Consider the following 14,367-nt stretch of genomic DNA (forward strand, 5'->3'; position numbering starts at 1 on the left):
CAAACCTGGGGAAAGTAGATTAGTGGTTGCCTAGAGCTGGAGGGAGGGGTTGGGGAGGCAGAGGAGGTGACGAGGAATGACTGCTAATGGTTACTAGGTATCTTTTTGGGGTAATAAAAATGCTTCAGAATTAGATCATGATGGTGCTGTACTCCATAAATAAACTAAAAGCTATTATTCTATACTGTAATAAGTGAATGCATGGTATAATATATACATCAATAAATCTGTATAAAGTATAGTTTAATAATCTGTGTCTGTTAGTATAACTGATATCTTTGCATTTATCTATCACATAATATTTTTTACTTTTATTTGTCCAAAGTTTCTGTGTTTCTACTGGAATGGTAATTATATAATCATTTTTTTATTGCTTTAGCGGTCACCTTTATCATTATTGTATTTATTTCCTCTCCTTTTGAAACCATTTTAAGTATAATTTGACATTCAATGAACTGTGTATACTTAAAGTGTACAATCTGAAAAACAGTCATAGCAAAGGGAATGTAGTCAATAATATTTTAATAATATTTTAATAAAAAAACGTATAGCAAAGGGAATGTAGTCAATAATATTTTAATAATTATGTATAATGTCAGATGGGTACTAGATTTACTGGGGTGATCACTTTGTGAGTCATAAAATGTCTAATCACTATGTTGTACAGCTGAAACTAATAGACTGTATGCCAATTGTAATTGAAAAGCAAAAAATTACTTAAAAAGTACAATTTGATAAATTTGGCATTTTTATGTATATACTGTTCAATCGTCATTACCAAGAGAGGGACTATATCTATCATATCCAAAAGATTTCTTCTGCCACTCTGTACATATTAATATAGGCGCGCTAGACTTCTTATGGTTACTATTTCCAAGTATTTACATGGTATATCTTTTTCATTCCTTTACTTTCAGCCGATCTACATATGTACTCATATATGCAAATAAAAAGTTTTTCTTTCCAATCTGTTTGCCTTTTATTTCTTTTTCTACAGTGAAAGTAAGCATACTTGTTCCTGATCTACATAAAAAAACACTGACGATCTTACCATTAGCAGATTTTCCACAGATGTCTTAATCAGAATGGGGAGGGTATCTTTTATATACAGTTAGAATTTTTTTCATCATGAATGGATGTATAATTTTATCAAATTCTTTGACTAAATCTACTAAAATGATCATGTGGGTTTTTTTCATAATAATAATGTCAGAGTGATTTTCAGATGTTAAAGCAACCTTATATTCCTGGAATAACACCTATTTGGTCACAATAAATTATTACTTTTATACATTGTTCGATTAAATTTGGTAGTTTTTTTTTAAGGAATTATGTATCTATGATCATAAGTAACTAGTTTTCTCGTGAGGTCTTTGATGTCAGAATTAAAGTAATAATTAATTGGAATATATTCCTCCTTTATTTTCTAAAAGACCTCATGTAAAATTGGAACTACTTTTACCTTAAATTGTGATTTAATTCACAAGGGAAGCAATTTGTGCCAGAGTTTCATAGATCAAAAGTTTTTAATTATAAATTAATTTCTTTAATTGATATAGGAGTATTCAAGTTTTCTATTTCTTCTTTTGTTACTTTTGTTCATTTAGTCATTCAAGGAATTTGGCCATTTAATCTAGGTTGTGAATGTATTCATGATATTTGAATCTGTTCATAATATTCTTTTATTATGCTTTCAATGTTTATAAAATCTGCAGTGATGTCTCATCTTTTATTCTTGATATCAGTAATCAGTATCTTTTCTTTTTCTCCTGAGTGCAACTACAGACTTTCATTAATTTTTCTCCATTTTGTGTTCATCTTATATTTGCTTTTCCTCCTTCTACGATTTTGAGTTCGATTTGTTCTTAGTTTTCTAATTTCTCAAGATGAGAACTCAAGATAATTGATCTTAGATTTTTTCCCCTAATATAAACATTTAAAATATAAAATTTCCTCAAAACACTTCAGGTGCATCCTCAGAAATGTATGTTGTATTTTTCATTTTTGTTTTCTGCTAAAAGTATTTCTAATGTGTCTTGTGATGTTCTTCTCTTTGACTCATGGTTTATTTAGAAATCATCTTTATTAACAAATTTTTGAAGTTTTTCTAGTAATCTGATTATTTCTAATTTAATTTCATTGTCATAAGAGAACATACTCTGAATTATTTAACTCTTTAAAAATTTACTTAGGCTTGTTTTATGGATCAGCATATTTTCTCCAATAAACAAACTATATGTACTTGAAAAAAAATACACATTTGGCTATTGTTGGGTATAGCATTGCATAAATATCAGTTAAGTCAAGATAGCTGATAGTATTCAAATCCATTTCAGCTTTTTTTATTGTCTAATTTTTGTATTGATTGCTGAGAGGGAAATACTCAAATCTCCAAATACAATTGTAGAATTGTCTATTTCTCTTTTTTTTTTTTGCCTCACTTATTTGGAAACTCTGTTATTAAGCACGTACATACGTATAACTGTTTCTTGCATTTTTTTTCTAGTGTATGGGTAATAGTTTTTTATCTTTTCATGCCTTTTAATATTTTCTTGGAAACTGGATGTCTCACATATTACATTACAGTAACTCTGATATTGGTTTCCCTTCTCCACATCTTGTTATTGTTATTTGTTGGATTATTTTCATGCAGTCTATCTCTACCCATCAACCACCAGTGTTAAGCTTCTGCTGTTGCTCTTCAGGAAGGCAAGCTTTGGGTATGCCCACAGTAATCCTGAGATGATAGTGGTATCACATATCCCATTCTTTACCCAGTTGTAAAACTCCCCTAATTGCTAACACACTGCTCTGTTTTCAATAATGCCTTGGGGCATGAATGAATTCCTTTCAAAACTAAAGCAATCAAATTGTAGCTTCTTCAAAGGAACAGCTTCTGAGATAGATGTTTGAGGCTACTATTTCCTCTAGAATCTTTGTTTCCCCTGTTGTCTTTGGGTTTCCTTAGAGACTCTTCTTATGCAGTCTGAGCTTTGCAGTTACTTACATTGTAATTCCGTTATACAGGAGCATTGTTGATGAGGCAGTAAGGTGTGGGTTGTGGGGGAATCATTCTTTAATCTTGCTATTAGGTCTCAGTGGTTTCGTGGTCTATGACCTTTGGCCATAACCTCCAGTGCTTTTCAGCTCATCCCCTCCTTGGGTGAGACAAGAAGTACAGAGGGGGCTGGAAATGGGTATTTCCCTCTCCCCATCCATTCTGGTTAGGCTCTGGTGGAGCCCATGTTGGTTACATATTGGTAAAACAGATTTCCTTGAGGGGAGACCTTTGTTGAGAACAGAAAGCTCTGAGCATATTTCAAAATGGCTCCTTCCCTGCTCACCACCACCCAACCCACCTCGCCCCTTCAGAGCATGAGTTGACTTTTCTCCAATCTTCACCTTGAGAACCTGGTGGGGCACCTGGTAGTAAAACTTATGAAAGCATGGGGACCTTCTTAAGGCTGGGCCTTCAAGAGTTTTCATCTCTCAAGCTAGTCTTTGCTCAGTCTCCAGCAATTAGTCAATTACCCTTTAAGTATTCCTACCAGTTGCTGGCTGCAGCAGTGGTTTCTAGTCCTGGTAAACTTTCATTCTTTGTATTCATCTGTCTCCAGTTTTCAGAGATGCAGTTTGCCTTGTGTCCTTAATTCTCTGAGGGATCTAAAAAGAATTGTTGATTTTCAGTTTTTTTTTGTTTTTTTTTTTTTCTTGTGAGGACAGGAATGATGACTTCCAAGCTCTTTACCTACTGAACTGGGAACCAACACTCTCTCCTTCCCTTTTCATTTTCTCAATAGTGTTTTTTTGATGAGCATTAATTTTAATGAAGTCTAATTTCTGGAATCCAAGTAACCCCGATTTACTATTCAAAAATTTTAAAGTGTGAACTTGAACTGAATAATTCAGTAATAATACCCATGGAAAGATATGAGGGAGCATATTTATTATGTGGTACACTAATTTTTTTCTACACGCAGCTGAGAGAAGTGAGAAGCTTGTGTTTCAGAATCTGAAAGACCTGGGTTTAAAGCTCTGCTTCACACTTATCAGTTGTTTAACCTTGAATCATTCAACTTCTCTAGCATTTCTCATTCCTTATCTGTAAAAATAATGCCAATAACATCCAAGTTGCGGGGTTCTAAGCTACAGAAAAATGCATTAAAATCTGTGAGTGATATTTTTTCTTTCCTTGGTCTTATAAAACTATCAGTTCTAAAACTTCCAACTTTACTCTAAAATCTTCATGTAGAAATTTGGTAATTCCACCATTTAATTTTTGGCCTGAATATATTAATTAAAATATTCATAGAAAAAGTAACTGAAACGTGTGAGATACCACATTAGACTTGTACTTATTATCAGTTCTCATCAAGTGATTTTTCTTATGGAATACTTTGCTAAAGTATCAAATTAAAGGCAATTTAGTGGCAATTCTACAAACACTAATTTAATAAAGGTGATGAGAACAATATGGTCTCTAATTCACATATAGTATTAATGAAAAGTATGTTGCTTTTGTGAACACAGATCCATATTTTAAGAACTAAAGGTAAATCATATATTTAATGATTACCATATAACCTACTCATTTTCCTTGGATATCAACTGGTTTTGGATCTTAAATTATGGCAACCTGTGGTGTATTTATAAATGTATTCATGGTAGCATGTATTGCTATGAGTAGTTAGAATCATAAAAAATTCCTATGTTCCATGAAAATGTAAATTTAGTAGCTTTAACAACTTTAAAGAGCTTTGATTTAGTTTAATTATTGAAATTTTAAAGGAACAGTTTTCCAATCAATCTTAAATGCTCACATCTTTTTTTCTAACCTAATTTATATGATAGACTTGAAATATGAGTTCTATTTCTCAACGTTAAACTAGCTCCAAGTATATTTACCAATAAAATAATATACTAACTCCTTAGCATACAGAATATGTAAGATCCTTCACAATCTGAAATCAATTTCTCTCCTAAGCATCAATTCCCTAAATTCTTATTCTCTTGCTTTTGTACTCAATGAAGACAACTGAAGGAAAAAACAAACCAAATAGCCCATCATTTCTTCAGTTTTCCATGTCCTTCCACACTATTAGGTCTCTGCAATTGCTTGGTACCTCTACCCTGAATTCCCCAACTGAATCCTCTATACACACATTCCTCTTCCATAATTCCTTTTCACTGAGGAAATTTCTATTCATCCTTTAAAGACCATCCTCAAATATTAAGAAGCCATTAAAATTTTCTAGAGAGATGATATCCTTTATGTTTCTAAAGCAATTTGCTAAAAACTCTTTAAAAATTCTTATTTAACAATAAAAATAAAGGAATACGTATACAATATAGAATTTTGAAAATACAGAAAAATTTTATTATCATGTTACTTTAACCAACATCATCTGAAAAAAATTTATTTCTGATTTTGACATTCATATAAAGTACAAAATAAGGTAAAATATTTTAAAAGTTGCCTTTAGTAAAAACATAAATGTAGTAAAATCAAAGATGAACATTTAACATTATGAAATTCGACAATGATAATTATCTCCTCTAAATCATTTAATAACCAATTTTCTTACTGTGTTTTATAATGTTTTCTAAGTCCACACATAGGCAGGGATCATGTCTGGAATTGTTGTGTATTCTCCTTTGAACGCACCATAGTTAGAATTACATAGGAAGCATTTAGAAGATGTGATATGAAACACTAAATAATCTTGTTTTCTTTTGAGCTATAGAGGTATATTTTACATATACAATGAAATTCACCAATTATAGGTGAACAAGTCAATAAATTTTGACAAATGTATTCAGCTGTATAACTACCACCCACCAAAGTAATCATGTAACATTTCTATCAGCTCTAAATATTTCTTTGGTGTCCCTTTGCAGTCCACTGCCTCCTCTCATTTTCTGTCCCCAGTCTGCTCTATCTAAAATATGTTTTCTAGAATTTCATGTAAATGGAAACAAAACGTATGTATAGTTCTTTTGTATCTGCTTCTTAAAATAAGCATAATGTTTTGAGAGTAGGGTCATCCATATGGTTTACTTATCGATGGTTCATTTCTTTCTACTGCTGAACAGTATTTCTTTGTGTAGATATACTATAATTTGCTTACTCTTTTATCAACCAATGGACATTTGGAATTGTTTTGTGCTGTTATGAATAACACAGTTATGTACATCAGTGTACAAATCTTTATATGACCTTATGTTTTCATTTCTCTTGGTTAAATATCTAGTAATAGAAATTGCTGGATTATATGGTAAATCTATGTTTAACTAAAGAAACGGCCAACTTTTCTAAAGTTGATGTTCTAGTTTGCATTCCCGTCATCCGTGTTTGAGATTTCTAGGTGCTATGCTTCCTTGCTGTCACTTGGCATTGTCATTTCTTTTATTTGGAACTATTCTAGTGGTTGTAGAGTAATGCTTCACTGTGGTTTTAGTTTGCATCTCACTAACGACTGAGCATCTTTTCATGTGCTTATTGGCCATTTGTATATCTTCTTCGGTGAAAGTGTCTATTCAAATATTTTGCCTATTGTTTTTAATCAGGTTGTCTTCATATTACTGAGCTAGACGACTTCTTTGTATATTCTTGATAAGTTCCTTATCGAATATGTATTTTACAAAAAACTTTCCTGCCTTTTCGTCTTCTCAGAGTGTCTTATGAAAAGCAAAAGTATTTAATTTTGATAAAGAATTTTGGTTCATGTTTTTGTGACCTATAGGAATTTTATCTTTATATTTTTTAAAAAGTTGTGGCAATTTTCTAAAATAATTGCTCTGTCAGTTATCACATTTCTATTAAAGTGTTATTAAAGTGACTAATTACAAAAACCTATTAAATGAAAAATCACAGATACTGAAAAACCAGGACCAAACCTTTTAAGAGCTATAAACAGCAACAGATTAATATATTTATTTTGTATTTGTTTCTTCTAAAGAAAATTCTTGTTTATTTTTAAAAACCTGAGTTACTTATGAGATATATACACAAGGGATATGATTGTGATTTTTACAATTTTAATATTATCCCCTTAAAGGGAAGTAGCAGATGCCACTTTCCCTTTTCCTCATTCTGGGATGGTGGGTGAGTCATTCTAGACAATGAACACAAGGACAATATGCAAAGGACAGCAGAGCAGTAAGACAAATAAAACAAAAAAAAGAAAAACATGAGTTTTATACCCCAGGGAGCCACCATACTTTTCTAGCACCAATTTAAGCCACTGTAATAGTGGATCTTTGTTGTAGCAAACCATGCCCATGTTCCAGCTAATAAACTAGTACTTCACTGAAAGCATTTAAATGAAAATACTATATTTAAAGCTATCAGAATGGTGCAAGACAATAAACACTGACATTAGCTATACAAATTTAGAGATTCTCTAAGAGAAAAATTCAAAAAGTAATATTTTCTACAAGCTAAGCAATTTTTGAAATAATCCAATTATTTTGTTATCTTCTGGTAGATTCCATGTAAGTGGGATAAAGTTGCATGACAACATTAATATACTTCAAGAGCTACTTTCTTTAATATGAATTTTTATATTAGGTAATATAATGGTAAAGGCAAAAGTATTGATGGAAGTTCTTACCATGGAAAGGTATTCATTCGTACCCTGTTCTTATAAATCAGAATTCCTCCTGACATCACTCCAATCATAATTTCATTGTTACTTTGATCCTTCAAAGAAAGAAAATGAAAATCTAAAATACTGGGCTTTACTTGTTAAAGATATATTTTCAAAACAGGATTAGTTTTTTTTTTTTTACACAATGAGACATTTTCAAAGGCAGCACATATTTACAGACCCACATATTTACAGACTCACAGGTAATTGTTACCTCATAAAAATAAATGACATACTTCAAGTCAAACTTAAATGTAGCATTATTAAAATTTATTAATCTGAAGTAAAAATCTCAAGATTTCCCATAGTTTATATAACTGGGACTGACTTTTTGGGATAGGAAATTAAGCCCTTCTCATCTTTTAGAATGACAGGTTAGTATCCATCCTCCCATTCCTAAAATTATTAATCACTGCGTAAATATAATGCTAAGTTTACAAAAGTGAAAAAACATGGGGGAGTTAAGAGTTTGTAATAAACTATAAAACAATACTTCTAATAAAATGGAAAGTCCTATAACTAATATAATACAATAAAAACAATTGGGAGTATAGAGTGAAGAACAATTGCTGAAGAGTTGGATAACTCCAGAGAAGAAAATTTAAATTGTGCTCGTATTAACTGATCCAACCTGAATAGCTAATCTGCATTATTGAGAAAAGGAGTAGAATTAAAATACTTTTTTCAATGCTAATCAACCTTAAAATAGTTTTTCTTCTTGTCTTGAAACACTCTACATGCAAATTAGCATAGGAATAATGAGTTTACCCCCTATTATTCACTTGCTTTGAAGTTAGAATTGATGAAAATAAAATCAAGATTTTATCATTGTTTCCCCAAGGGAGGAAAAAAACCCTTTAAAATGTAGTTTCAATAATTTCTAATTAATAAATCTGATTAAATTAACCTGTAGGATAATATATAACATGGTCAATACAACAGTGTATGCTAATTTGTCTGGCTGCTCTTTTTGTTTAGCAATAACCAGCACCACTGAACATTATTATCAGTCTTAAATCATTTTTAAGGGCATCAATTAGAAGTCTGGACCAAGATGGCAGACTGAGCTTAAAAGATGGCAGACTTAATATATGCTCCTATTACTCCTTCTGCTTTCAATCAGAGAAGCTATATTAAAAAAAAAAAAACATTAAAAACAATCCATTACATTTGAAGGAATGCAATCAATGCACAAGACATTTTGAGGAATCTGTAAAGACATAAAAAGGATAAAATCAGATTTATGGAGAGAAAAAAATTATGGAAAACTACATCTCAAACTACACACACAAGAGAAAGTTCTAAGTAGAAGTGGTAGAAAGAGAAGCAAAGTCAACAGATAAAAGTTCCGAGATAATGGATAAAAGTACAGGAAGCCCTCAAATCACTGTCAGGATCATCAGGTAGGGAGCAGCTAAGGTAATTAACACCTACCAACCCTACAATCTGGCCTCATCTGGTTTGAGCTATAGGATATAGAAGTGTGTGCAGCCTAATAGAGCAAGTGTAGATTATGGACAGGAATTAAGAGTGATCCCCAGAAGGGATGGAGAATCCTAAACTGAAAAAGTGAACTATAGTCAAATGTTCTGCCTGGCAATATGTTCCTTCCTTCCTCCACCATCATCAATATATATGTTTCTTCCTTCCTCCACTATCATCTAAGGTAGACTATTGTAAAGACAAACAACATCCATAACCAAGAGAACCAAGAGTCACAAATACAAAGGGAAGTATACAACCAAGCATCACCAAACACCTGAGTAGAACCAATACCATTAAAGAGATATACAAAAATAGATATATAATTCAAGCTGCTAGGTCGGGAGAAAAACATGTTTAAAAAAATGTATTGAGGGATATTTAGGAGCTCAAATTCTTAAACTATAGCTACCTAGACTGAAGTGGCAGTTCTCAAGGCACTGCCAGAGGGAGGCAAGCTAAAACAAGAAAACAACTATTTGTCCTTCATAGACACAAATGTTATTAATTCCAATGTAGAGAAAATGCATGTTGACCACCTTATTTTAAAATATCTTACTTTGTTTTTCTTCTTATCAATTATTATCGAATACTGTGCTACAAATTGACTTGTTGAATCTATTTTTTTCCTCTTCTTCACTAAAACCTACATAGCAAAGTGTAGGCCCTTTGTTTTGGCCACTATGGGGTTCTCAGGTGCAGAAAAGTACCCTGTACTCATTTGTGGAATGAACGAATCTTTATCATCTGTAGGAAAATGTCTTCGCTGTTTAGTTTGGCATTGAAGGCCTTTAAACAACCATTCCATCCCATTTTATCTCTGCATTCTAACGAAAATGTTCTGTTTCTGTAGAGCCAGTTACATGATTTGTTTTGCATACTCATAATTACATATTTTCTTAATGCTGGTCTCTTCTCTTCTTGATGTCTCTCTGATGGATCAAATAAAACAGAACCAAAGTAACCAAAGTCTAGATCAAGTCCATCTTCTCTGTGAAAATTTCATTAGCCCACAACCACAAGTTTCTTTCACAGATATTTATCTATCTCTTAAAACACATATCTGAAATACCTAAATACTGCCAGCTATATGATAATGGCTGGGTTTGGGTATACGATCTATGGTAAACTATCTATAGTAAAGGACAAGTTATGTTTGTTTTGTTTAAATTTCCAATCCATCAGATATTAATATTTCTGCAAAATACACTGATCACATGCTTGACGTAAGATTGCTATAAAAGTTTCTAAATGCTAACTCTCAATTTTTTTTTACTTATCTCATCATGGACCAGTAACAAACAGTTCATGAATCAGTACTAGTCTGTGGTCATACTTTGAAAATCAATGGACCATTATATTATTTTACATTCTTCCACAGAACCCAGTTCTCAAATAATTATTTCTTAATTGATTTCTGACGGTAATATGCTTATACTTAGCCAGTCACACTACTAGATAATATGTTTCATATAATCTTTGATTATAAAGACTTGAGATGAGCTTTAAATATACAGTTACCTATGGCACTAAGATTAAATGAGGACTAAAAGGGAGAGGTTATGGTATGCAGTAGCCGTATGATTTGACAATGTATGTTTAGAGCAATCATTAAAAAAAAAAAACAGAGGAAAAAGGATAATATTTACCAAAAAATTTTAACTGTTCTAGTAATAACTGATGTGGTAATACTACAAGTACTGTTTTAAGAGTGATGTGAGATTAAAAACAAATTAAATTATGGATTATTCTAATTCTAGAATACTTGAGTCCTCTAATAATCAAAATATTCTGTGTATCTCAATATAGATATGTAGAAACAAATATAGATTTCAACTCTGTACACTTAAAAGGCCTAATAACAATGACTAAACCAGTAGGAATGAGCATTCTTAACGCCCAGACTGAGAATTTGAAATACCATCTTTCATTAAAAGAAACCAGGGCTTCTTAAAGAAATAGCTGATTCCAGGTCTGTGGCAGAAAAAAGATAAGGTGAACCTGAAACATCTTAAAATACTTATAAGTATGGAAACTATCAAAGACTACAAAAGTTATGTCAAAAAGACTGAAAGGCCAAAAGTAGAAACTCCCAGTGGCCAAAGATGAGACAGTCTGAGCTTCAATAAGAAAAAGAATATAAATATATGAAACCTATCAAATAAAAATGTTTAATCCATGAATTCGTAATATTACTTAAAACTTTGTGTATCTCCTTAGGACAGCAGGGAACCAATTTATTACCTTGAAAACTGAGTAAATGAAAGGAAAGAACTGAATACTTTCCCTGCCTTTCCCATATGAACTGTACTACTAGATAATCAAATCGTAAAAGGGAAGCAATTCCCTATAAAATTATTCCAGCAAATAAATAAAAACATAAAAGAACTAGAGTATTTCTGTTTTGCAGCCTCCAGTGAATTAATGGATCCAGGCACTGAGGATCAATGGCTGCTAACATTGAAAAATGTGCAAACCAAACATTATGTACCTCCTGATAAAAAAGAAAACACAACAAAGGCATCCATCCCAAATCTGATCATGAATCCAATCAAGTTTGCCATGATCTTGCAGGAAATACACAAAAAGCAGAACATGATGAACTGCACTGTGAATAAGTGAACAGCAAGATCCAGACTGCAAGAATCTACTGGTGACATGGCCCAGTTCTTTTAACAAGAAAATTCTAAGGAAGAGTAAAGGAAGGTGGAAGGAGGGATTAAAAGGGATGGAAAGTTATCTAGTTAAAACAAAAAAGCAAAACCAAACTATTGTATCTAGGAAGGCATACTTATGTGATAAAACCATTAAATAAATACAACGTAGGAAGGGGCTGATATTAGGACAGGGTATAAAGAGGGTTTCTGGAACAGCTGGCTAAATTCTACTGCTTCACCTGGGTGGTTGCAGATGTTTACTAAGATATTCTTGTATCTGTTTTATTTTACAATAGGTTAAAAAACAGCAATGTAAAATGGATGAGATTTAGGATGAACAGGAATAGATGTTCTAATATTTTCAACCCACACCTCAACTGTTCATTTTACATTCCCCTGTAATGCCCACCCCTCCTTTCCTTTGGAGATTATTGCTCTAAGACAATTTAAATATTCTAGCTTCTCTATTGTCACATGTCAAGGATACAATAACAAGAACACACTAAAATTTTATGGTGTTGTGAATGAGAGCATATTAATTTTAAGTTGAATGGGGTAGCTATTGAAGTAGTTTTCTTAATTATTTGTACTTATAAAAATTTTCAAAACAATATTGAAATATCAGGTAAGAAGTCAAAGAGTACCCCTTACCTTCTCTGCCTCACTCCCCAGAGACAGCCACTATTAACACTTTGGTTTATACTCTTTTATATCTTTATGTTTATACAAAATATAAATACAAAATATAAATATATATAACTATGCAATTTTTTAATCAGCGCAAAGTGAGATACATCATTCTATAATTTTTCTTTTGCACTTAGCATTTTGTAGATATCTTTTCATACCAATATGTATATAGATGTCAACATGTGATGGGGTAAATTGAAAATATTGTTAAGTCAAAGCACATTTAATACACCGAACCTGCCGAACATCATAGTTTATCTTAGCCTACTTTAAACGTGCACAGAACACTTACATTAGCCTAGGATCGAGCAATTATCTTGAGTTTCAGCTCAAGAGTGACTGCCTTCTTCTCACCAGAAGCAGGAGACACACACAGTTAGGTGTTTTGTAGACGTGATGGGATGCAAAACAGAAAACAATATCCAAAAGACACTGGCAACACAGTACACAGTTGAGTATCAGTTGTTTACCCTCATGATCATGTGGCTGACTGGGAACTGTGGCTGTGGCTTGCTAACACTACCCAGAATTACAAGAGAGTATCATATGGTATATCAATAGCCTGGGAAAAGACCAAAATTCAAAATTCAAAGTGTGGTTTCTACTGAATGCGTACTGCTTTCGAACCATCATAAAGCTGAAAAATCCTAAATCGAACCATCATACCTGTATCTCTAACTTATCAATTTTAACTGCTGCATATTATTCCAAAATACCGATTTATCACAATTTCTTACCTATTTGTTTATTCATTTAGTGTTTCTAATATTTTAAAATTATGAATAATGTTGTAATAATTCCTTGAACACATTACTTAAAACACCTCTACAAATATTTTAAAGAATGAAATCTGAGAAATGGAAGTGATCAATGATTACATTCATATTAATATTTGCACTCCAAAAGGGTTCTACCAAGTTATTCTTCAACAATGTATTAGAATGTCTAGTTTCCATACTCTGACCAATAATGGATATTTTTTAATCCTTTGAATTATTGCTATTCTGATAAAATTGGTATCTCATTACTGTTTTCTCTGTTACGTTGTAGAGTATTAGGGAAAACAAGCAATTTTTCATTATAGTGGTCATTTGTATTTCTCATGTTAAATGCGCATCTGTTTTTCCCTATATTTCTAATTACCTGTTTTTAAAAATTATTTTTTGTGGGACCTCTTTATAAAATATGATTATTAAAGTATTTTCTGTAATACATGTTGAAATTGTTTTCTTTTACGTTTTAGCTTTATGTTTTTCCCTATAACGTTAATTAAATTTCTTTTTAATGTTTGTACATTTTTAATGTAGTTAGTTAGGCATAACAGACATTCACTAATGATTTTTTTAAAAATATTTCTGTATACCTTACATAGGCCTAAGAGTGTATATGAACTCAAACAAAATATTCAGTGAAAATGAACACATGTAGTGGATCTATTGATACTTTCATAAATATGCCTGATATCAAAAAGAAATAGAAAACAAGCTATATCTAGATAAGGATAAGTGAAAGTAGAATTATGGAAAATCATTGCGTGATCTGAATTCCCTTGGGTGACACAGATGAAGTCATATATAAAGCTCCATTCTGACAGACGAGATTATTTTCTCTGTTTTGAGGCATTACATTTAAAAATTTTTTGATTATTCTAACCAATCTTTCAAAAACTCTTCAAATACATGCAGGTTAAAATAAGGTTTTAGAAGAAGCTATAAATTGGTTCTTAAATACAGAAATAAATATCATATGGTTAAATTACTAAATTTCTGGGTTTCATTTTTCTCATTGTGTGTAAAGTGGAGATGATAATACTCTTATCTCACAGAGGTGTTGTAAAGATTAAATGAGATTAACATACATAAAATCCTAAGAAAGGTGTGAGGCACTTA

The 14,367-nt window shown here is 31.8% G+C and overlaps 1 protein-coding gene across 8 annotated transcripts in view; it reads right to left on the reverse strand.

Annotated features, from left to right (window-relative positions):
* PTPN4 (protein tyrosine phosphatase non-receptor type 4) overlaps positions 1-14,367 on the reverse strand; it is a 188,049-nt gene that overhangs the window by 73,736 nt on the left and 99,946 nt on the right. For all 8 annotated transcript variants that reach the window (XM_039872656.1, XM_039872652.1, XM_039872651.1 and 5 more), the window contains one exon: positions 7,614-7,702. In XM_039872656.1, coding sequence (XP_039728590.1) covers positions 7,614-7,702 — 89 coding nt within the window. The remainder of the gene's footprint in view (positions 1-7,613; positions 7,703-14,367) is intronic.

Source organism: Pteropus medius, unplaced genomic scaffold (genome assembly GCF_902729225.1).
Source record: "Pteropus medius unplaced genomic scaffold, Ma_sr-lr_union100, whole genome shotgun sequence".
NCBI lineage: Eukaryota > Metazoa > Chordata > Mammalia > Chiroptera > Pteropodidae > Pteropus > Pteropus medius.